The sequence below is a fragment of the Ipomoea triloba genome, chromosome 7 (assembly GCF_003576645.1).
Source record: "Ipomoea triloba cultivar NCNSP0323 chromosome 7, ASM357664v1".
NCBI classification, from domain to species: domain Eukaryota; kingdom Viridiplantae; phylum Streptophyta; class Magnoliopsida; order Solanales; family Convolvulaceae; genus Ipomoea; species Ipomoea triloba.
In genome coordinates, this window is record NC_044922.1 from 3,884,379 (window position 1) to 3,907,818 (window position 23,440).

The 23,440-nt window shown below is 35.4% G+C and overlaps 4 protein-coding genes across 5 annotated transcripts; 2 read left to right on the forward strand and 2 right to left on the reverse strand.

The window, feature by feature from the left end:
- Positions 1–199: 199 nt before the first annotated feature.
- On the forward strand, positions 200–4,104 carry LOC116025251 (TITAN-like protein). 2 transcript variants are annotated; one of them, XM_031266418.1, is made up of 7 exons: positions 200–539; positions 638–764; positions 1,094–1,201; positions 1,298–1,393; positions 2,460–2,505; positions 2,980–3,404; positions 3,813–4,104. In XM_031266418.1, the coding sequence occupies exons 1-7, from the start codon at positions 271–273 to the stop codon at positions 3,861–3,863; spliced, it is 1,122 nt and encodes a 373-aa protein (XP_031122278.1). In that variant the 5' UTR covers positions 200–270; the 3' UTR covers positions 3,864–4,104. The 2 variants fall into 2 exon arrangements, with proteins under 2 accessions (XP_031122278.1, XP_031122277.1); XM_031266417.1 differs by having other exon boundaries at positions 1,094–1,393.
- An 81-nt stretch (positions 4,105–4,185) lies between these two features.
- On the reverse strand, positions 4,186–7,668 carry LOC116025252 (probable phospholipid hydroperoxide glutathione peroxidase). The gene is made up of 6 exons (XM_031266419.1): positions 7,373–7,668; positions 6,721–6,797; positions 6,253–6,314; positions 6,055–6,173; positions 5,808–5,975; positions 4,186–4,485 (listed from the first exon to the last, which is right to left on the reverse strand). The coding sequence occupies exons 1-6, from the start codon at positions 7,613–7,615 to the stop codon at positions 4,456–4,458; spliced, it is 699 nt and encodes a 232-aa protein (XP_031122279.1). The 5' UTR covers positions 7,616–7,668; the 3' UTR covers positions 4,186–4,455.
- A 1,065-nt stretch (positions 7,669–8,733) lies between these two features.
- On the reverse strand, positions 8,734–17,689 carry LOC116026113 (tetratricopeptide repeat protein 27 homolog). The gene is made up of 20 exons (XM_031267563.1): positions 17,210–17,689; positions 16,951–17,107; positions 16,294–16,619; positions 15,892–15,973; positions 15,070–15,370; positions 14,899–14,957; positions 14,545–14,634; positions 13,768–13,859; positions 13,469–13,567; positions 13,294–13,371; positions 12,335–12,419; positions 12,173–12,231; positions 12,015–12,084; positions 11,737–11,828; positions 11,458–11,520; positions 11,284–11,350; positions 10,358–10,621; positions 9,915–10,031; positions 9,445–9,597; positions 8,734–9,108 (listed from the first exon to the last, which is right to left on the reverse strand). The coding sequence occupies exons 1-20, from the start codon at positions 17,644–17,646 to the stop codon at positions 9,028–9,030; spliced, it is 2,772 nt and encodes a 923-aa protein (XP_031123423.1). The 5' UTR covers positions 17,647–17,689; the 3' UTR covers positions 8,734–9,027.
- Positions 17,690–21,974: 4,285 nt separating this feature from the next.
- LOC116024905 (tyramine N-feruloyltransferase 4/11-like) lies at positions 21,975–22,997 on the forward strand. Its single transcript, XM_031265942.1, has one exon. It carries the CDS (start codon positions 22,047–22,049, stop codon positions 22,740–22,742), a length of 696 nt encoding a protein of 231 aa, XP_031121802.1. The 5' UTR covers positions 21,975–22,046; the 3' UTR covers positions 22,743–22,997.
- The last annotated feature ends 443 nt before the right edge of the window (positions 22,998–23,440 follow it).

The following is a 23,440-nucleotide window of genomic DNA, read 5'->3' on the forward strand; positions in this document are numbered from 1 at the left end:
AGTTCACCTTGCAAGTATATATGAGTTCGAGTCTCACGATATTGACTTTTTGTGTTTCATTTGATTGAAAAAGTAACTAAATAAATATTACATTCAAAAGAATAAAAATAAAATTATATACAGTTATACGCAATTTTCTTTCTTTAATTAATTAATGGATTTTTTTTTAAAAGTTAAATTTAGGCGTATAACCGCTTAGAAAGGTGGGGAAGATTTGGAACTTCAATCCCTAAACTCTGCAAATCTCCCATAACCGTCAGACTGAAACTGATGAAGAAGAAGAAGAAGAATAGCAATGAAGGTTTTGAGTTCTGCGAGGTCTGCAAGCTGAACCACAACCAAGGCCGGCGCCACAACTTCTTCCCCAATCACAAGAAGTCGCTCGAGGCAGCGCTCTCTCGCTTTCGATCGAAGCTCGCCGACCTCCGCTCCTCCCTCAAAAACCCTACCCCTCTCCGCCCCGAACACGCCTCTCTCAACCGCCTCTGGTGCCGCTTCTGCCAATTTGATATTCCTGAGCTTCACAGCTTCTTCACCAGGTCCAGTGTAAAGCAATTTATAGAGCGAATTGGAACTGATGCTGATTATTTGTTGTTGAAGTATTGGTGATACTGTTTTTGTGATAACTGTAATTTAGTGAGAATGCGATTGCGCATCTGGCTAGCGAGGATCATTTGAAGCAAGTGAAAGGATTCCTATGGAAATATGGCGGTGGAATGGACAAGATTGATTGCTACCGGATTACGGAGGCTGATTTCGCCAAGGTGCCTTTCTTTGGCTCGCTGTCTCACTATGAAACATAGATAAGCTGAAATATACATAAATGCACACAATTTATTGTGATTTTAAAAATTGTATCTACTGTGTACTTTTCTGGCAAATGTTAAAGACCAGAGCTGAAGTTCACTCACATGTTTTGTTAACAAGTATTTGATCATTGACCTAGTTCGGGCAAAATAAAGGTTCACTGTTATATAACTTATTATGTAGTGTAGTAGTTCCTAAATTATTACACAAAATGATGGACCAAACAATTGCTAGACATTTTCAATTGGCAATTTGGCATTGACTGTTCATTTCTTTTTCTCTGCAGTGGGAGAAACAGTGCAAAGCATTAAAGACCGAGGCTGCTGGTGAAGGCTCTCATGGGCCTTTAATTGGACCCTCAAATGATATCCACAATAAAATGAACTCTGACTATGTAAATAGTTTTGGAAAAGATAATATTCATGCTGTTAATGCTAATATTTCAAATTCTGTTGTGCCTTTACAAAATTATACTAATGAGAGACCTCAGATATATGATTCAGAGTTACCAGTCACACAGGGTGGTTGTCCTCATTTACATCACAGTTATGCAGGCTTATCATGCCATCCTCCTGTTAATGGATTTGTAAGTCATCAATCTTTCCTTGCTTCTCTTTCCTTCTTTCCTCCCTTTTAGTTGGCAAGACTATATTATTCTCTATCAAGTTTAGTAAATATGATGTTTATATTGTTCTTTGAATATGTGAGCACTCTCTCTCTTTCTGTCTTTGTTTTTATTTGAGCTTTCGTTCCCTTCATGATGATTTTTAATCTTTATAGTATTTTAAGTCTCGTGTAATATTTTTTCTTGTTTGTTTTGAATGCGGTGTCCGTATCCTTGGTCGTTACTAACATTAATGTTAGTTGCTTCTTCAACTTACTTGTTTATCTATGTTCTTCAAATTTTAGATCTCTCTTCCAGTGTCCTTGAAGTTTAACATTTATGACTTTCCATGAGCTTTTGACCAAAGTTTGGACTGGTTGATATTTTGCTATGCTCCGTGTGTTTTCTTGATGACAAGTTAAGGCTGACCATTTTATTATTAGATACTAATTAGGCTTTTTCATTCCTGATCTTACTAAAGCTCAGATATAATATTGTATATAGTGTGATGCTTTTCATATTTAAAGAGAGATATATTGGAATATCAACCCCAATAGTTTTAAAATGGAAGTCCTTAGTTCCGACTTCTGAATTTGTAAGAAGAATATCTTATTAGGAGAAGAGATCGAAAGGAGAGAAGTAATGCCTTGGATCTGCTGGTGGCAGACATGTAAGGTGCTACTGAAATGTAACAATTGGATTGTTTGTATGATTAGTACTGATAAAAAAAGCCCTTTTACCTTCGTGGTTGTATTTCATTTCATAAAGCTGGACTATATTAAATTGGGTATTCTATAGGCCATAAAGCTGAAGATATACTCAACTTTTGAAAAACTACTTTTTATATGCATTGGAAATATGATGCATTTTTGTCTTCTAAAGAATTTATCTTGTAAATGCTGATGTTGAAAATGGAATAACTTTGTCAATTTTCTGTGATGAATTAGCTCCTATTGTATTAAATATTTATGAATTTTCATCTTTTCAAATTTGGTCATGGTTGCCTCCACATTAACAAATTCAATATCTTGGTTTGTCGTCATAACAGGCACTCCCAGATGAGAGAACTGCCAAAGGGGAAACAACTTCTCTTGGTAAATATGAAATATATTCTTGTTCACGTGTTTTTCTGATTTCCTTTTTTCTTTACTCCCTTGGCCTCACAAAAGTTCTCTATTTTCTTTTATGTTATTATGTATGTACACAAAGTATTATCCATTTTAATGAAAATAAACATTACATGCACTTTCCTACATTACCTTTCTATTAAAAGTTAAAAAGTCATGAAGTTACTTTTAATGAGCAAAGGAGGAAAAATTTATATTTTCCTCCACTTCCTTAAAATCTCTCTAGTCTCTACAATAAACTGGACAACGATTTTGGGATGGGGGGGATATTATTTTTAAGCATCAGTTGCATGCGGTGTCCGTATCCTTGAAGACTACTTGTCCTTAAATGATAATTGTGAACACTGAATTCTGTCTGTGTGGTATAGCATTTTTGGATGCTCAGACATTCTGCACTCTCTTTCTGTATGCATTATTCATCTGCATTTCTTTTATTTTCAGGTTTACCAAACTTCACAAAAATTTCATCATCAGTACAAGAAGACATCTTAGGGAATGTTCATTCTGGAGCACCTCCTCCTTGGCTTAATGCTATTGAGCAAAATCAGCTCGAGTCTTTGTCGAATTCGGGGGAAAATGACCTTTATTCTCTATCTCAAAAGAGGAAATCCTCTAAACTAAACCCAAAACGGGTTGGTGCTGCTTGGGCTGAGAGAAGAAAACGTGAGATGGAGTTGGAGAAGAAAGGAGAACTTGTAATGAACAAAGCTGATGCAAATTGGCTCCCCAATTTTGGTAGAGTTTGGCAATCTGGCAGTAGGAAGGAATCTAGGAAAGAATTTCAGATTGAAAACAAGATATCTGGCAAGATTGGAAGCCAATCAACAACTGTAGTACAATTACAGCCTTATATCAGCAAACGAATGGTAAGCTTTTGGTCATTCTACCTCACATTATGTCTTGATATCTGTGAAGGTAATTGCTATCCCTTGTATTCATTGGGATCTGCTGAGGTTAGGCTAGGATTTAAATTTTTCATTAGAGTATTGTGTATACTCAAGGTTGGTTCTAAGTACCTCTACTTCAGAACTAGAGGACCAGTTTTTTACTGATTTTGTTTTGTGTACTAATGCATTTGAGTGTCATCAAAGCTCTGTCTTAGTTCTGTATGCTTAGAATTGAAAGTTGATGCCTATTGATTTACCTGTTAGTTTATTGTCCCATCTTACTTTCTAGAACTATTGCTACTACTGTATTTAGCTGTTATGTAAGTTCCTATGTTGGCTTTTTCCAGTCTTCCTTGCCTTGGCTTATGCTTTGTGTAATCATTTCAGCGCAAGGATTCGGTGGATGGTGCAGTGGAGCAGCTTAGCAGTTCTGAATAGACTGTGAGTAATAGTTTTGCGGAGTACATCTTTTTATAAAAATTAAAAATTAGTTGACAATGCATTTCCAATAGATGTTTTTTTTTGGGGGTAACAGGGAAACTCGTAGTCACTCGATAAACTTGGTTGTTGTGTAATAACTTGCAAATTTTTGGGAACAACATTAATAGAGGTTTCTGGGAAATTTTTGTATTGCTAGATGTGAGAGTGTACATTAGTGCATGTGCCCGCTGGGCTATTAGACTGGGCTATTCTTCATAATTTTTGTTTTCTTCGTATTTAACATGGAGAGACCACAAGAAACTTTTTAAAAACTTCACCATTGACCATACCCCAATAAGTTAATCAAGGAAAAATATGTTATAGAAAGCACAAAAGCTGCCCAGCTGCATATCTTTTTGTTGGCAAATTATTTTGCTACTCTCTACTACAAGGCTCTATGAATACATGAATGTTCATGCCTGCAGTTTTCCTTTCAGAAACTTTTCCTTCTCCAGTAAATATAATCGAACTTGGTAGAGTTGATTCTAATGCTGCTTCTCTTCATCTTTGTTTCTCGGTATCTATGTACAGAGCTTCAACGTAACACAGTTCATGCAGCCAAGAGCTTCTGAATATCCTTCTGTGGAAGATGAAAGCAAATAAATTTAGCATACACTAAAATAAAATTGAAAGGTTGGAGTCAAAGGAAACCAGGAGGGGGGAGGGGGCACATTGACATGGCAAGAGAATTTAGTCTAGTGTTTATGGTATCAGGCATGTTGAGACATTTTACGGGTTTTTGGTTCATGGATTATGTTGAGATGATGCAATATTCGTGGGAATTTCACATAACCTAAGAAAACCTATTCCCATGAATGTCACAAAAAAATGAACTAAAAACAAAGTTTGGGACCCTAACATTCCCATGAACCAAACAAGGGCATATAACATTACAATATTCACATTCATAACGTTATGTGATACGTAGTATAATTTAAACCAAACACTCCGTTATGAAATATAGGGCAAGACTGATAATTGACATCTAGGAGCCTCGTTGCCTCAGTTAAGAATGATTCCAGATTCCATATATTCAGGAGTGGAACAAGGGACTCAATAGAACCAAAAACAATACTCTCAAATCATGGGCTCTAACAGACACCAGAACAGCATGTAAAAGACTAAGACCATTTAGCATGAAAAAACTAATGGAATCAAGATGGCGTGAAGACTGAAGAAACCCATATTGCTAAGCAAAACCAAGAATTGAAAACAAGAAAAGAAACAAAACTATGGGAGATCACTTCAACGAGTGTAATTACTGGCTGAAAATGTCATGCAATGCCTTTCTTTACCATCCCTTTCCACCCAATGTGACTATGCCACTTATGAACAGTGTTCGTTAATACATCATGGTTTTTTTTTTTACTCTTTTCGGGGTTCTGTTTCTTGTTTCCTATCCAAGACCGGGCAGGGAACACGTGTAGCACCCGAGGCCTAGAATAGCCAATGTCTAGGCATGGAAACACCTCTTATCTTTCAAGGGGGTTAGGGCTTCAAATTTTCACGGTTGTGGCTCTCATGGGGACTACTATCAATAGGAATTAAAGATTTAACCAGACGCACGGGAGCCCCAGAGAATCAACCTTGGCAATCAAGTTAGGGATCTCATTGTGCAGTAATGTCTAGGGAACAGGATTCAATCCAAACAGTAAAGAATCCTTATCAGGAGATTAGAGAAACTAACCAGATTGTGAAGAGACTAATCAACACACATCAAATTAAAGCATACTTACTAACATTTAATTAACTTGAAATAGTGTTTGAGAAAAATCAACTATTGCTATTCCTTGCACAAGTTGATAAGTAGTTGATTTAAACTATGAACTCTAGAGTGGTTAAATAAGCCAACACATAGCAGAAAGTTACTAAGTTATTTATGAGTAAATGGATACCTCATACCTCTATTTGAAAAGGAGAAGTTGTTGGCTGATATCGTTCTACAACTTTTCCATTCTTGTCCACAAGAAACTTCTCAAAGTTCCATTTGATCAGATCACCCAAGAACCCTCCAGCATTTGATTTTAGGAATTGGTAAACCGGGGCTGTGTTTGGCCCATTCACATCAACCTGTTGTGATGAATTTCTTAATCTATACCATTCAGCATTCTATTAAAATAGCATATCGGGAAATCTCAATACAACAAACCTTGTCAAAAATTGGAAATTCAGCTTTAAATCGTGTGCAAGCAAACTGCTTGATTTGCTCATTGGATCCTGGCTCTTGCCCTCCAAACTGATTACATGGAAAAGCAAGAATTTCAAATCCTGCAAGAAATCGATTTGAACAAGTATTATCATATGTCAGATCAATCGGAAAGTTCCACCGACACCAGAACTAGCTAACCTTGGGTTTTGTACTTTTCATATATGTGAGAGAGTTCTGAATAGTTAGATGTTGTCAAACCACTGAATCCAAAAATAAAAACTCCAGTCAGATCAGCAACCACGACTCAATGCCAAAATTCAGTAAGAAAGATCTTTTCTTTTTTTGAATGACGAGGAAAACCCGCAGCCACTACCAGAGGGGGTGTGCACGGGGTAAACCTCGACTTGTAACCCTAGGCAACAAAGGACCACAAGAGGTAAACCAGCCTAGGTTGCCCATAGCTGACCAACTCAAACCGAGAAGGCCAATAAGCCGCTCGACCGGGAGTCAAAAACTTGTAACATCGTGGTTACCAAGCCAAAGGTAACAACCTGACCAACTTGGCTAGGGTCACACCAAAGAAAGATCATATTTGATATTTAATGATCATGGAAAACGGCAATGTTTCTCCACTACATCATTCATATAAGACAAAGGAGAATGTACCATTTGGAAGCAACATTAACAATCAACAGAACCTTTCCCTTAAATTTACTGAGTGAAACATCTTTCCCATCAATGTCCTGCATTGAACAATAAAAAAATGTAAGAGTGAGTCACCAACTGGCATTCTATGTATAATATTACTCCCTCAATTTAATAGGCTAACACAATATGACATAAAGCAAGAAGAAGAAATAAACAAAACATCAATTTTCAAGAGAGGTCCTAAAAAGGAAATTTTCTTCCTTTCAAGCATAAACTTTTTAACATTTACTCTCTCTTCCCCATTTTACATGTCAGGTTTAAAACCGAACTTTTTCTTCATTTTACCTGTCATGTTTATTCTTCATTTTCAAATCTTAACTCTTCCTTCTATGTTTATTTTTTTAGTACTAAATTTGATTTTTTTTTTTAATAGTATTCTAAATATATAAATTTTATATACTAATAATAAAATTTAACATTATGAAATGAATTAACTCTAACCGAATTAAACACGGAGGAGTATTCCAAATAATAACAGTAATAATAAAATTCAAATCTCCAGTTGGAAACAGACAAAGATGCTAATTTCCAACCCTAACTTCAAAAAAATCCAATTTAATACTGAATAAGAGCTAATACTGAAGATAAATATGAAGAGTTGATAGAACACCTTGACAGTGAAATCATGAATAGACTTGTCGGTGGCAGCTCGGGAGTATATCTTGGCGGAGAGTTTGGAGTTGAGAAGGGGCGCGGAGAAGTTGGAGGATGGGAGAGAAAGGCCAATATGGGAAAACGACGATTTTGAAGAAAGAAACGCCATGGAAGGAGGTAGGTTGGAGCTCGGGTTGAGCTTGGCAGTATTAATGAAACCAAAGGTCATGGGCGCTGAGAAAACCGCAGAGAAAGCCATTGGTGACGTCACTCTGGTATGGCGGAGGGTTAACGGAAACGAGGAAATTAGGGGAAGAAGAAATATAACAACAGAAATGGCTTTTTGATAGTGGGATGTAATGGATCCACGTGGCTGCTTCGTCTGCCTTTGGATTTTTCCAGTTTATAGGTGAGAAGACTGAGAACGATGACTCATCTACTGTAATTTTTTATTTTTATTTTTAAAAGTGAATAATCACGTGGTTCATATGGGTTGATCAATATTTTTTTTTTCTTTTTATTTTTCATTGTTGATCAACCTAGATAAACAAATGTTATTATTTTGTATTTTTAACAAAAAAGTATTATTTTAGTATCATTTACGTAGTATATGATGATTAGACTTATATGAAAACTTGTCTATTTAAAAAAATTAAAATTAATCTCAATTGTCTATCTTGTCAGATCGAACGATTCCAAAGCAAGAAGAGAAAAAAAAATACAGTAATGTTTTGATAGTGTTCTCCAACTTTAAAAGTGCATTGTCCAACACTATACATAGATGAATAATATTGATGAAAGTATGTTATCATTGCAACAACTGATATTTTTAAAAAGTTGACTTAATATTATGACTGAATCTCAATTATACGATTCACATGTGATATATATAATCGTGAATTGATATCTCTAAAACAAAGAGGATATTGCTAAACTCTCCACTAATGTGAATATGAAATATGCATCAAATGCTAATTTAACATATACAAAGTCAAATTTCCAAGTGTGTATGTAGTCATAATATAGGATCCATAATTCCTTTTGTTTGTGTTTGCAGTTTTTTTTTTTTTTTTCTTCTTCTTAACCTTTTTTAATTTTTTTAAAATCTTATATTTCTATTCCTATTTACAAATTAATGCCCGATTATTGAAGTACGAATTATATTATGGACCATGATCTACATTACACTATGAACCACAAATAAATGTATCTTTCAAAAAATGTTCATTTGTAATATACTGAAGGTTCATTTTTAGATTGTATACCTGAAAATGAACTTTCAGAAGATGAACCTTCAAATAATGAATATTTAATGTACTAAACTTTTATGTAATTAACTCAAATGAATATTATAGTAACTTTTAATGTACCCCAATATTCATCAAACTATTTTACTTGAGAAAAACAAAACTTTTATGTAACTCAAATGAATATTATACATCGTACAACAGTTCCTATCATCCCTGGCCATCCAAATCCTATTTAATGGTAATAACTAACAATACAACATAGAATTCCAGGTCTACCTACATTACACAACTAGTCAGGAAAACTTTTTAAAATTAATAAATAAAACTGTCCTTGAAAATATATGATATAAGAGGTTGCCTTTCCAGTTTCCACTGTAAAATGAAATTAACTTCAAGATTTCAGTCTTCTGGTGCAGAAGCACTAAGTTTGCAGAGCCTTTTGCACCTCATCAAGGCAGGCTTGAAGGTCTTCATATTCTTTGCTGTCTGAAAACACCTCCGCCTGAGTTTCCGAAAAATGACAATAACTCGTAAATTAATCACCGATTTTATAAGGGGGATGGATAAATACTACTCCGTAGATAATAACTCTGGGTGTTCAGTTCATATTATATTGCAGAACCTCAAGAATTTTACACTTCCTAAAGTTTTAGAGGGAATGAGATTCCCGAAAATCTCATATTACCTAAGGAACCTGATGGTTTTGCAAACTAAACGAGAACACACATATATAACGTTCTAATGTCACATTAGGGGTTATATAAACATATGATACACCCTGATAACTCTAATAATGGAAAAAGTTGAACATCCCGATGTTTGAAAATAAAGAACTTGCCTGCTTAATAGTGTTCTTCAAGTGCATCTCAGCTGCAAACAACTCTCTACGACTAGCATTGCGGCAAGCAAGTTCCTTGTACACCCTGCAAAGTTCCAGTGAAGCATTTGCAAACTTGACAAAGCGGTCTTTGTCCTTCCATAAATCGGATCCCTGAGTAGGCGAAGAGAAAGTGAGCACATAAATGATTCAAGTGGGCACTAAAAGAGCAATGCTTCAATAGACAATATCTAGACAGAACAAGCAAGGTGAAGACCCTTCAGTCTGACATTAAAATAAGTAAAGGAACAAATTCATTATTTGAAACTAAGCTTCACATTCATATATGTGTCCATTTCTTGGTAAATTTATGTGGACATTTAGGGTTCGGATGTTGGAAGATTAATTGATTAAAATATATCAGCTCTAAGAAATTCTCTCAGGAGTTTACTTGTAATGATTGAATTATAAAAACAGAGCTTAAGTAATACCTGGTATGATCTGACTTGCTTCAGAAGGGCCTCAGAACACATAGTCAGATCTCCTTTGAGTTTGTGCCACCTAGCATACAACCCCCACGTCTCTGCACTTCCACCGCTTTGTACTATCTAGATCAAAGAAACAAGATCTTTTAAAATCATTTACAGAAAGAACCAGGAATGTTTTTGGCAGATTTACCAATTTCTAGGTGACAATTCAAATAGATACAGGCATGATGCACCGGCGGATGAGAAAAGATTGTCATATTTACTGTTCATAATGTTTTTTTATTACATTAGGATTTGTCATGCCACTCCTTTACGGCAGGGGTATGTCTCTACATTGTGTGTGCTTTTGAGAAAGCACTTGAACCATTTTGCTTATAACAAGAAAGAAATTGCATCTGTTTCGTTTATCAGGAATGAACAGTAGTACAGAACCAGATTCAATTTACCTGCCGTAAGATTTTGCCAAGCAACTGAATTAAGTGCTCAGTTTCCCGTTCACAAGCCAAATTTGCTTCTGAACCCACTATTTTGTCAGCATGGTTCACATCGGAGATGGCATCAGCAGAGTTAGTGATGTTGCAAGATGCAAGAGACACAGAATGGGTAGTTAACACACGCATTTCAAGATCCTGCATCACCTTCTCTAACAATTCATTATCAATTCTCTTTTTCTTAGTTATATCCAACACCTTTTGTACAGCCTCCAATGCCTGCATGAAGATTCTGAGATCAATGCTTTATTTCACACATCTCGAAATAAATTAGTACGGAGTAATAGATAACAGCATAATCACAAGTAAAAGCCACATAGCAGACTGTGTTTCAGTGTTTATAAGATAGATATCATTCAAAAGAGTTAAGAGGTCAGATTCCGATGCACATAGGTACTACTCATCAGGATGCTACTACACACTCCTTATACAGGTAGTCAGGTACTAAGAGATATGGCCACCTTTTTCCATATTATTTCGTATCATTAAGCAATATATTTCTATACAATGGCATATATTACTCAGATACTGAAGCACACAGTGGCCTGTCTGGTCACTCAGATGCAATGATCGTATAGGTCTGACTGGTATTCTTGTTTAATTAAACAATGTAAAGCAAGTTTCATGTTCGGAATTGATCAGGGAGGAATACATTGGAGTAACTTGAAATGACTCCTTCATGATCATACCTCTAAGGGAAAACACTAAGTAGCCAAAATGTCCTTCAAGCAAAGAAACTCATTGCTTCACTTTTATATGGTTTCTCCTTCTCATTTCAAAATAAAGAACAAAGAAATAAAAATATAAAGGCACGGAGAAACATTTTGTTAGAGCAGTATACACCAAACAAGTTTAGAGGCCAGCATGAAGTACAAAATTACCTGGTTGGCGTTGCCAATATCTGCAGCAACATGGCTAAAATTTTCCCACATCTGCCAGCTGTCTCGCCTGCAAAATGTTGTAAAGTGGAAAAAATAAGACTCCAAATAAATTCAGACATATAAGTGAACCATGGGAAAAAGCAGAAAAGATGGGTGTAAAGGATAAGTAATCACTTCAACTTCAATGCTTCCTTAAATGCAATAAAAGCCTCCTTGTTTCTCTTCTTAATCATATGCCTGCACAATTTTATTTTATATTTTTTTAAAATAATAACAAAAACTGAATACTTTATCTCTTAGGCAAAATACAAATAAATTCTGAAACTGGACTGGAACAGAATTAAGTCAATGAGAAGTATGATTGAAATTCCAAAAGAAAAAAAAAATTAATTGATAAACAGGTTGTAGATATTGCTTCTAAAAGATTCAAAAGAAAAGGAGGAAAAAACATACAAACAAGCAATATTATTCCAAGCCTCTCCATTTTCAGGGTCAAGCTGAACAGCACGTGTAAATCCATCAAGGGCTTTGTCCACATCCCTGGCCTATATGATTTTAGAAAGTAAAAGAAACTGTATAAACAACCTCTAATAGACACGAGAGGAAAAAAAATTAGTACTTGATGACTCTTCCAATATCAGATGCTGAAAATCTGCATGTCAGATGATTCAAATATATAGGTTGGGAGAGAAATAGTTGCCAGTGAACAAAGTCCAAAATTTAGCAGAGACCTTTAATGCAGCAGCACCTAATGCAAACCATCCATCTGGATACATAGAGTTCATTCTCATTGCAGACTCCCTAAGGCCAAAAGAAATTGTCATGAAGTTTGAAGACATGCAGTAGTGCTATCACCTTAAGAAGAAAACAGAAGCATAATATTGTGTACCATAGAGCTTTTGACTTCTCATAGTCACCCCTATTGTATGCACTACGAGCAAGAGACCGCTGTTGTAAAAAAATTTCTTTTATTATTCAAAATACTTATAGCAGAGTTGAGGAAAACACCGAAGGAAAGAGTAGAAAAGAAAAGCCAAGGTATTCAGGTCACCAGTGCTCGAGCAGACTTGTTGCCAGAAACTTCTTGGGCTTTCTCATAACATGAATCACTATTTGTAACATCACCTAATGAACACCTAGAAAGAATACCAATGTCAAGAGGTTTAGAAAATATCATCACTAAATGCAATTATAAATGGTTCACGTAAGAATTAAGATGATCCATAAAATTCAACATAATTGATGGATTTTTCCTTCCCAAGCGCAAGACAAACTGGGTATTAAGTATGTAATGTTGTATATACAGCATGCATAATGGAAATGTTAAGATTAGCAAGCTTAATTTAAGTGCTGGGCATGAAGCCCTTCTGACTTTTTATTACACAATTAATTTGGTAATAGATTACAAAGATTGCTCAAAATAACAAGCAACATATTAAGAGACTAAAAATTACTAAACCCCTGTTCCATCCTCTTTCAAAAGAATTTATACCTCTATGTTAAAAGCGTTCCCACAATCCCAAGCCCCCACTGCACAAGTCCATTTTAATTTTTAACTACCCATGCTTCCAACCCTCCTTACTTGATGCACTGCCCCTGCACATCCAATATGGAAAGCACTATGCTTCCCATTTGATCAACCCATTTTCGTCCCTCAACTGCTCCCAGGTAACTGATGTTGGATGACCGACCAACCATTAGCCTAACTCAATTGGCACAGCTCACACTCCAAACCCAGGCCCAATTCATTGGGCCTTCATTGCCCATCAATAATAAAATACAGATATGCATATTATATAGATGCCAATTGCAACTGAATCCTTATAAAATTGATGGCAAATATATGTCTTATTGTATATAGATGTAAACAATGCACCAAATTAACAGCATAATGAAAGAAAGCAAATAATCATACCCTAAAGTACTTCATATTCACGGAATGAGCCTGGAAAGTGCAGCTTAACATAAGGAAAGAAAATTTAGAGAAAAAGACAGTATACTTCAACATACCATAACCTTGGGTCAGAAGGCCTCTCAGATAATCGTGCCTTAATGAGATCTACGGCTGCTGCTTTCTTCTCCATTAGCCTACCAGAAGCACATGATGTTTTCAGATAGAACCTCCACTTCCTAGTAAAATCAAAATTATGCATGCAAAAATATATTATTTAAGTTTAGATTGTACCTGTAACAATGAATTAAATTATCCCAAAGCTCTAGATCTTCATATATTTTGACAGCTTCTCCAATCAAGCCACAACTTACTAGTAGATCACCATACTCCCTGAACAAGAACCAAACGCACTGTCAATACCATAAAGAAAAATGCATAGAGATGCAACATAATGGACAATTATATTTTATGGGTAAGATGGAAAGGAAATGATGCAAAAAACACACACTTATGAGAACCAACAACAATATTTGAGAAAAATCATGATACTGTTCAATTAGAAGTAATATAAACAAAGACAGCAAACGTACTTGCGCAATGCAGGGATTGTAGGAATATTAACTTCAAAGCAAAAAAACATCCTCTGCAAAACTCCAGGTGAGGGATCACATACACTCTGGACCTGAACCACTCGGGAAAAAATAAAATTCTCAAAATGATATAGAGGTAACCAAAGAAATTAACCTTGTCATAGAAACCAGGGATAACATGAGGCATTTAAGCTAGTAACTTAATGCTGCAAATATTCTACGTGCCATTTTGTACTCTCCTTTTACTTATCCTTCATTAGCCAACTCTTGGTAACACTAAAGAATAATTTCTATTTATTAGATGAGGACATGAGGTATAGAAGAGGATAAGATATCAATTAAAGAAGAAAATATAAAAACAATGTCAGTGACTCAGTGCAATAGAGCTCTTACAGAAATCACCTCTGATGTGCCATTATTTACAGGATTCATCCATAAATACTGTCGTACAATAATTAGTGGTTCCTCCATAAACACCATCCTACTTTCCTCCATTAAACTATCACAAATCCATTTTTTGAAATTTTTGTTTTTTATCTTTCTAAATTTTCCAAACATTTTTCTAGTTTCGTTTTACTAATTTTACACATGATGCCAGAAGATAATCAAGGCAGGATGCTATTTATTAAGTGCATAATAGGTAATGCTACAACTATGATAAATGAACAAGTAGAAAGGAAAATGGCATTGATTTAATTAATGGTAACCATAATAAAATGAGAAGAGTTCAATGAAATGCAATCGACTGACAGCATGCAATTAATGTAGCAGCCATACCAGTTTATCCATCATCAGCAATGAACGCTGCTTTGTACGACTACGAGTTGATTCCCAATGGATGCGTAATATGTCACAGAGATATTGTATCTGAGTGAAGAATGAATTTCAATTCCACCATAAAAGAATAAATCTACTTATTCAAATCAATTAGCATGAACAGACAATCAAAGAGAGAAGGAAGCGTTCCTTTGTGGGATACAAAAATTCTGATGTTAAAGAAGTCAAAAGAGCAAAATCAGAAGTCTCATTTGAGAGGTTGAATTGCAAGAATTTTAAAATAATAATAATAATAATAATAATAATAATAATTATTATTATTATTATTATTATTATATCACTTCTATCACATACCATGAAGGGTGATGAGTGCTGGGAATCAATTGCCTCTATATATGGAGCCATCTCCCACTCTAAAAAAAATGTGAGCATAAGAAAACGTCTTATAATGAACAGAGTAGCATTCCTTTGTTTCTTCTACTATCATCAATTGAGAGACAGATAGATTGTGATCACACAGCTTACTTTGTAATTCATCACTCCGAGCACTTCTCTCTATAAAATGACATTGTGCCAAAACTACTGCTTGCTGCACCGACTTTAATTCGGTAGTGGCAATACTGCAGTTGGCTTCAGAAGTTTTGGCATCTTCCAAGAACCTTGGCGCCAATAGTATATCAGATGCTTCAGACATTTCACGTAGATGTGGAGGCTGAACATCTTCACCAGTGATAGAAGCATCACTCTGCAACTCATGGCCTTGTTGAGCAACCTTCTCACCATCTTTTGTGCAACCAACGAGAACCAGTTGGGCCTTTGGTTCAACCTGTATTCAAGACTCATCTGAGGTAATGAAGAGCAAGCAAGCTAGAGTCATGTACCATAAACAGTTTTCAATGCCATACCACAACAGTAATTCTACTCAAATTAGGATGTCTCTTTTGTTTCCTTCCCATAGTTACCAAGATTGTTATCATCACTTTTTCCAGGCAGCTATTATGTTACTTTTTGGATAGTTTCTTCTGAACTAAAACTAGTGGATCAAGGATTAGATTGGGTATGGGTGGGAGTAGCAAATTTAGTTCAGGCATCCAATATAAAGTTGGCATCTTCCACTGTAAAAGGCGTATTTTACCTGTTTTAGTTCTTTAAAGTAAAATTTCCCAGTTCTAATGTTTTCCTTCTGATGCAGAAATCTATAGCACTGCTTCATAACCACATATTAAGCCTATTGTTCTAGTTCTACAACATTTTGTTCCTTGCTGATAGTTTATGTTTATCATTCCTACTGTTTTGTGACATCAAAGCATAGCACAGAAAGTTCAGTCTTATTTGATAACTATATACCTGATGTACAGTTCGAAAGCCCATGGCCCCACTCAAAGAAAAACTAAGTCTGGATGCTGCTGCTGCTGATTCAAAATGCACTCTGGAATACAAGTTCTATTAGTACTCACAGCAATCAGTTTGGTAAAAGAAGCAAACTGTAAAATAAACAGAGAACCAAAAACTACCAGTTGAGCTTACTTCTCTATATAAGGAGAGTTTGAAATTTTCCCATTTTACATGGAAGAAGAAATCTCCATTACTAGAAATAATAAGCACAATAAAGGATAACCTGAGATAAATCACTCTGGCTCAAAACAGATATGCATCCTTAGAAATAATAATAGGCAAGTACCTTATAAAACTCCATTTCTGAACAAAGTATCAATATGATAGTCAAAGCATCTAACTAAAACAACTCACTTGGAAGAATCAGTCCGCCCATAGGTGAGTTCCATGATTCCAGCCTCTAAGTGAAGAGCTGATACAATTGTCAAGGCATCTTCACTAGAGATCTCAGAATTCCAATAATCTCTAGCTTTCTCTGATGTACCAAACTGATTTAAGCTTTCAATAGTGTAAACTTGTAGTAGATCAAACAGTGTAGAAGAACGATCATCTAACAATTTCTGCTGAAAGAGAAGCAACCTAGCCAACCACCACGAGATACTTTTCATCGAGGAAGACACGTTACCTTCTAATAAAAGATCTTTTGTGCTCATGAGCAAGATCTTTGCCAAAATTATATACTACAGAAAAAGAAAGACACAAAGAAGAGAATAAAAGGGCATGTTCCAGCACAAATTTATGATGAAAATCACAGAATATTTGAGAAGGAAATGAAAGATGCTTATCCAGATGAAAATCAAGAAGGCACAATAGTGTCTCCCCTCTCTAATCTACTCTTTATTGATTATGGTCATTGATTGCATAATGAGACTAATAGAAAGACTGGAATACCATCTCCTTTTTAAAAAAAATCTAATCTTTCCATAATTGTGTAATGTAAACAGGATATTATTACTAATGGCAACATCATCATATGCATTAAGGAAGCAACCAATGTCAGCCAATTATTACCTGAACATTAGAAAATTTAGCACGTAAATCCGAACCTACTGACATTAACTCCTTTTGTGCCCATGTTTCCCATTCCAGCCACCTTCCACTGTCACTGCTCTCTCCATCACAAGTAGCCAAGGCAACTAAAGGCATCGGTGGAAACTTCTCTATTGGGCTGAACCAATGAACACGTAACTAAGTAACTTACCAGCCATAAACTAATTACAGGAAAAAAAATGAATTCAATTTCAGCAGTAGTATTGAAACTGTTGCTAACCCAGTAGTGTTGCATTGAACGAATGCAAGGAAAGAGGCAACCGCAATGGAAATAACCACAAGAGCCTTAAAGCCGTTCACCAAGCTCAAATCTTCCAAATTTCCATCCCCATTAGTGTCGTTGAAGAATGAAGCTACACATCCGGGCACGAACTCGGAGTAGAATTGGTGGGCAGACTCGCCGGAATCTACGAATTGAGGGTGAAATTGAGAGGTGGAGAAGACGGAAAGCACGGCTGGAGAAGAGAGCGCCTGGATATACTGCCCGGACTCAATCAACTCGATGACTTGATCGAGCAGGCGGTGCAAGTGCGCGAACGGAGAACCAGTCGGCGGCTCCGGAGAGGACGGGGAATGATCGGAGGGTAGAGTGCAACGGAGGAGACGGAGCTCGGAAGCGCGGATAGAATAGATGATTTTCTCACGTAGTTCCGCCATGAAAGAAGAAATGGAGAAGATATGAAGATGCCTGGTACAAGGGTTTAGGAAGGGTTTGGGGTTTTCTGCAATTTAATTTGTGGCTTTATATTAAAGTTAGATGTTTATTTACTACTTTACCCTCTAAATTAAATGTATACGATTATAAAAATTAAATTAGGGATGACAATTTCAATCCGCCCCGTGGATATCTACCCGAATCCACCCCGCATGGATCGGGTTTTTTTTTGTGATAGTGGGTGATGGGTTGGGGGTGGGTCTTAAAAATGTAAATCCGCAGTGGGTCGGGATTCGGGTTTTATGTACAAAACCCGCCTAGCACCCCACCCGACCCACCATGTGTGCATACATATATATAATAGTAAAATAAATAGTACTAGTATATAGCTAATTATAAAAGTTTCAATAACTTTGGGTAACTTTTTACTATTTTATATCTAAACTACTAAATTTATTTTTAAAAATTAACAGTTTAGTTATTATATTATAATATTTCTATTATTTTATATTTTAGTATAACTAATGAATTTTGTTGTTTAATTATGCGTAAGTAATTTTGATATTAGTTTTTGAAAAAAATAATAAATTGATAAGTGGTGGGTACCCGTGGTGGGCACCTGCACCCGGTGGGGTGGAGATGGATTCTAAAAAAGTCAACCTGATGTGGGTTGAGGGTGGGAGTGGGTGGAGAAAATAAAAAGTGAGTCGGGTGATGGATGTAGCCCTCCCCGACCCACACCCGACCCATTGCCATCCCTAATAAAAATGTTGAGTCATAGCCCATAGCCCCATAGGGTTTTTCACTTGACAGGTTTGGGCTTTGTGTTGTAAGGCTTTTGTAGAGTATTGAGAATTGAATCAAGATGGAGATTGGGTTATTTATTGGGCTGTGAATTTTGAATATAGGAAGAGAAACATGAATAATATTTTTTGACAAATTATATCATTGGTCACAATTCATGTGATATTATGAATCCAAATTCATAAAAATATTATTACAAGTTCATAAACATAAAATTGCAGGTTTATAAAATGACACCAATTAATCAACCATAACTTAATATATTATTCTATTTTTCTTTTTGAATAAATAAAATTAATATATAAAAAAAATATCGTTAAAATTTCCTGTTAAAATCTTTTAAAAGACACTTTTATTGATATATTTTCAATATGATATTTTAATAATTGTGTGATGAACTTGTAGCAGTAATACTTAATGAACTTGTAGTAATGAATTTATGAACATGCAGTCGTAACATAATGAGAACCTATACTAGTGACTTTATTGAATTTTAATGGTAACTTTATGAACCCACAACAATGACTTTATGAACTTGCAGTTGTTATTTTATGAACCTACAATAGTGGCTATATAAACTTACAACAATTACTTAATGAATCTACAATAGTGTAGTGGTTTTATGAACATGTAGATTTATTTAAAAATTGAATAAAAATATGAATATGAAATGTCATGTGACTAACTATTGTATTTTCTTAGCTTGTTTCATGCATGATTAGCAATATAATTTGCAAGAATAAGCTAGCTAGGTTAATTGCATCTTGCCTCTTAATTTCTTCTGTCTTGTGCATAATCCTCTTTATTACCAAATGGATCAAATTGTATGTAAATGGGGGAAAGAAATTAAACAGTATATATAGTACAAAACTTTGCAGATATTTTTGACTTGTGCACGTTTAAATACCACGTATAGTACATATATACATTCCCTTTGGCACAACACTCATTGGAAATGCACCTAAAATGTCCTTTATAAAGCAATTAAGTTGACTTATAAGGCTATGTCCAATTAAGACGGGTAGATACTCGAAATAGATTGTTGGTTAAAAATGTCGAGGGCTGAGTACAGTATCTTGCCATCAAAATATGACGCTGATGTCTAAGAAGGATGATAGGAGCAAGTAATAGACCATTTCATTCTTCCAAATGCACCCAAATTCATCAATTTTTTTTTATATCTATCTCAAACCCTAATAATCTATTAATTAGGTAAGGATTGAGGAAGTGTGATATGAAGTTGCATAATCATATCCACTATGAAAAGTTAGCGAGTAATTAAATTATATTAAATTAGTGGTGCAATATATATACCTAATAAACTTTGCAGGAGAGTTGAAAGCAACCTTGGAACAACTATTTTGGAGATGCATATATGGGGCATTCTCAACCTCCAGGACATATTAAAATGTCTGTAGGGATTGGAGTTATTCAACTTCTTAATTAGATTTTAAAACATTATTAGACTTGGCCTTGAGGCCACTCTTTCTTTCAGTTTCTTGCTTTGTAAGAAAAGAAAAAAGAATATAAATGTATAAATAAAAAAGAAACTAACTTTGTGGGGGCGTGGATGAGATGATCTGTATTTCTTCTAACTTAACCAGAAGTACGTCTCAAGAAACCCATGATCGAGGGAGTGTCCTTGAGGTTCGATCCTACCCAGTATCCACTATACCTTACCTGAGGAAACTTGTAAAAAAAAAAAAAAAAACCCCTCCGTGGGTGACGAGAGAAACTCCAAGCCACTACTTAAGGGGGTGTGCATCAACTCCGCTATTATGTAATAGTCAACAAATCACACAAGGCAGGTAAATCAAATTCCAACAAATTATACTATTAGTAAAACTCTGTAAAGATGCGATAAATCGACAAAGAAGGAATACTTTTATCATTTTTGTATGTAGTTTAATTTGACATAGTCATTCCCAGAACTAATCATTCTTGTAAACAAAAAACATATATGTATGACACGACGGGACATTGTCAGGAGACAAATAAAAAATGGAACGAGTGCTCAACAACGTCAAAGCCAGGAGCCAGCATCCTCGTCTGATATGGCATTATTGCCCATTATGAAAATCTCAAGTTGACAATTAACTGGCTTTTCAAAAAAAAAAAATTAAACAAACAAATTATAAACACGTTTCCTTTGAATTTTTCTTTGCTCATCATATCCCTCCACTTAGATCAATGTCATCCTGTCTGCATGGACAGTTCAAAAAGTCACATCGATGAAATTTGTTACAAGAAACCAACGACTGGTCTTTGTTTGATCGAATTTCCATGATTAATTTATGCTTCTATAATCTTATCGAGTCAAGGTGTGAGACACCTAAAGTGAATGATTTCACCTTTTTGTCACATGATCATTTCTGTATATATCAGTAACTAAATACCCTTTCCCATTTTCCTCAACCTAAGTCTATATCACTAGCTAATTAATTAAATATCCCTTTGATATTTTCCTCAACCTAAGTAGTACAAGAATCGAGATCATAATGAAAATGCAAGATATGAAACGTAAAAATGTAAAACATATGTATTTGTAAATATTACATTATATGGAGTTTTCATAATTTTTTTTGAAAAGAAACATTTCTGAAACCGAAAAATGCTCACTTTAAAAATTTTCATGCATCAAAGTTCTCATCCAAACTTTTGATCGAATTTGATTATATTTCCTCCCGTGTTTATGCCAAAATCAAATCCATCCAAACCTTATGATCGTGAGATCTAGGCTTAATGCCTGAAATGAGACAAAAAGAAAAAGAGAGAATAGACAAAAATATGATGATTTTAAAAGCTGGACAAAAATTAGGAAAAGAGCATTTAGAAATTGTGTTTGAGGTCAGAAACACAAGTCTCAAATGCTTTTTTTTTTTTTTTCATTTTCGTCCATCTTTTAAAATCGTTCTATTTTTATTCACTCCCCTATTTTTCGTCCCATTTCAGTCATTAACCCTGAGATCTATCCTCCTAGCTCATCATCAACCAACTCAACTAAGATATAGACTAAAAAACCCTAACCCTAGTGATACAAGCATGATTTTCAATTTTTCATAGTTAAATGGCAAAAGCAACTAGTTAAAAAAAAAAAAGTATATATCCAAATTAAAATTTAGCCTGCAATTGAGTAGAGAGAAGAATGAAAGGACGACGGCCAAAGTGTACAAGGAAGATGCACCAAAGAGGATAAGTCCGATTTGATCATGTAGGTCCACTAAGAAAAGTTTTTTTTTTTTTTTTTTAAATCTTAAAAATTGTCTCCACCAACTCCATCTAAGCTAAGACACTGTTTGGAGGTTTCATATTAGATCAGATAAGCCACCAAGAAATTGAAAATTCAGCATTATATTACCAATGATAGATGCCTAATCCACTTTTCTTCTCCTAGCTAGCTTATTGATCAAAAGTTAAAAACCCATGCATAATATATATTTGACTTGGCTACTTCTATTGGTAGGTGGCTAATTCTCTCTTCTATAAATAGCAAACCCTTTGAAGTTCTTTGAATCATCATCTTTTGCTACCTTTTCTCTCTCTCCATATCTCCATATCACTACATATACATTCAACACCACCACCACCTCTATCACTAATGGCTCCACCGGTTGCTATTGATACTGGTGCTACTACTGAGAAACTAAACATTAGTGATAAAATCTATGCCAGGCTTAGGTTGGCAAAAGAATCCGACGTGAGCCATATTTACAAGCTGTTTTACCAGATCCACGAGTACCATAGTTTGACGCACCTCTATAAAGTGAGCGAGGACTCCTTGTGCAACATGCTGTTCAAATCAAACCCTAACCCTCCGTTCTACTCCCCGACCATCCTCCTCGTCGAGGTCTCGGCCACCGAGTTCCCCGCCCCGACCCCTGACGAGTCGGGGTTCGAGCCGATCGTCAAGGCGTTCGACCTCAAAGCCCCGGTGGCCGACGACGAGTGCGCCGCCTTCCGGTCCAACGTCGCCGACCACGAGGCCTACATCGCCGGCTACGCCTTCTTCTTCCCCAACTACTCCTGCTTCTACGACAAGCCCGGGATCTTCTTCGAGAGCCTCTATTTCCGGGCTAGCTACCGGAAATTGGGGATGGGGCGGCTGATGTTCTCCACCGTCGCCGCCAATGCCGCCGACAAGGGATTCTCGTCCGTCGAGGGGATCGTGGCGGTGTGGAACAAGAAATCCTACGACTTCTACGTCGACATGGGCGTCGAAATAATGGACGAGTTCCGGTACGGCAAGCTCACCGGCGACGCTCTTCAGGCGTATGCTAAGAACAAGAGTTCTTAATTTAATTTATTGCAAATTAAATTAAATCCGCATATAATAATTTTGTTGTTTGTGTTTGTTTTATATTTTAATTTCCATATGAAGTACTAAAGTACGATGAAATGTTTTTTTTTTTAAAATATGTATTTTATTTGCTCTATTGTCTTTTTAGGGACTTGTATTAGAGAATTTTCATCAGTTGTATTATTACTGTATATTTGCTGCGGGCGATTCTCGGAATAAATATACAAATAAAATAAAATATGAATTGACTAACTACTTAATCTTTTATTTTAAGTTAAACAAATACTTTAATATATTATATTAGTTTATTTATTGGTTAGGATGTGACCTACATATTTTAATACATGGAAGACAAATATTTATTATTATTTTTCTTAGTTAGTGATTCTTTTACATGAAATTTCTACCTCAATTCGAACAAGGAAAAATCGTATGTTACCCAGCGAAGTATATTGTCGGATTAAACATTTATCAGTACACCAAAAGTTATAGTTAGTAGCGAATGTGTAAACTTTATTTCCTTATACTTGCGTAACAGTCTGCGTCACATTTCGATGACATGATATTGAACTCGGGTCTCTAAACATCTGCCCAACAAATTGCCATAAGTTGTGAAATTATTGCAATTTAAGATTTTATATATTACAAAATGTATATAATGTGTCAATTATATTTATTGTATTACATCAATATTT

What these genes read in the sequence shown, in the direction of transcription:
- LOC116024905 (XM_031265942.1), top strand. Translation starts at nt 22,047, where the DNA reads ATGGCTCCACCGGTTGCTATTGATACTGGTGCTACTACTGAGAAACTA.
- LOC116025251 (XM_031266417.1), top strand. Translation starts at nt 271, where the DNA reads ATGAAGAAGAAGAAGAAGAATAGCAATGAAGGTTTTGAGTTCTGCGAG. An exon ending in CTTCACAGCTTCTTCACCAG is followed by an intron (nt 540 to 637) that starts GTCCAGTGTAAA and finishes ACTGTAATTTAG; the next exon opens with TGAGAATGCGATTGCGCATC. An exon ending in AGGGGAAACAACTTCTCTTG is followed by an intron (nt 2,506 to 2,979) that starts GTAAATATGAAA and finishes TTTTATTTTCAG; the next exon opens with GTTTACCAAACTTCACAAAA.
- LOC116026113 (XM_031267563.1), bottom strand. Translation starts at nt 17,646, where the DNA reads ATGGCGGAACTACGTGAGAAAATCATCTATTCTATCCGCGCTTCCGAG. An exon ending in ACAATCCCTGCATTGCGCAA is followed by an intron (nt 13,568 to 13,767) that starts GTACGTTTGCTG and finishes GTTCTTGTTCAG; the next exon opens with GGAGTATGGTGATCTACTAG. An exon ending in TTGGCAAAATCTTACGGCAG is followed by an intron (nt 10,032 to 10,357) that starts GTAAATTGAATC and finishes TCTTTGATCTAG; the next exon opens with ATAGTACAAAGCGGTGGAAG.
- LOC116025252 (XM_031266419.1), bottom strand. Translation starts at nt 7,615, where the DNA reads ATGGCTTTCTCTGCGGTTTTCTCAGCGCCCATGACCTTTGGTTTCATT. An exon ending in TTCATGATTTCACTGTCAAG is followed by an intron (nt 6,798 to 7,372) that starts GTGTTCTATCAA and finishes TGTTCAATGCAG; the next exon opens with GACATTGATGGGAAAGATGT. An exon ending in GTTAATGTTGCTTCCAAATG is followed by an intron (nt 6,315 to 6,720) that starts GTACATTCTCCT and finishes TTTTGGATTCAG; the next exon opens with TGGTTTGACAACATCTAACT.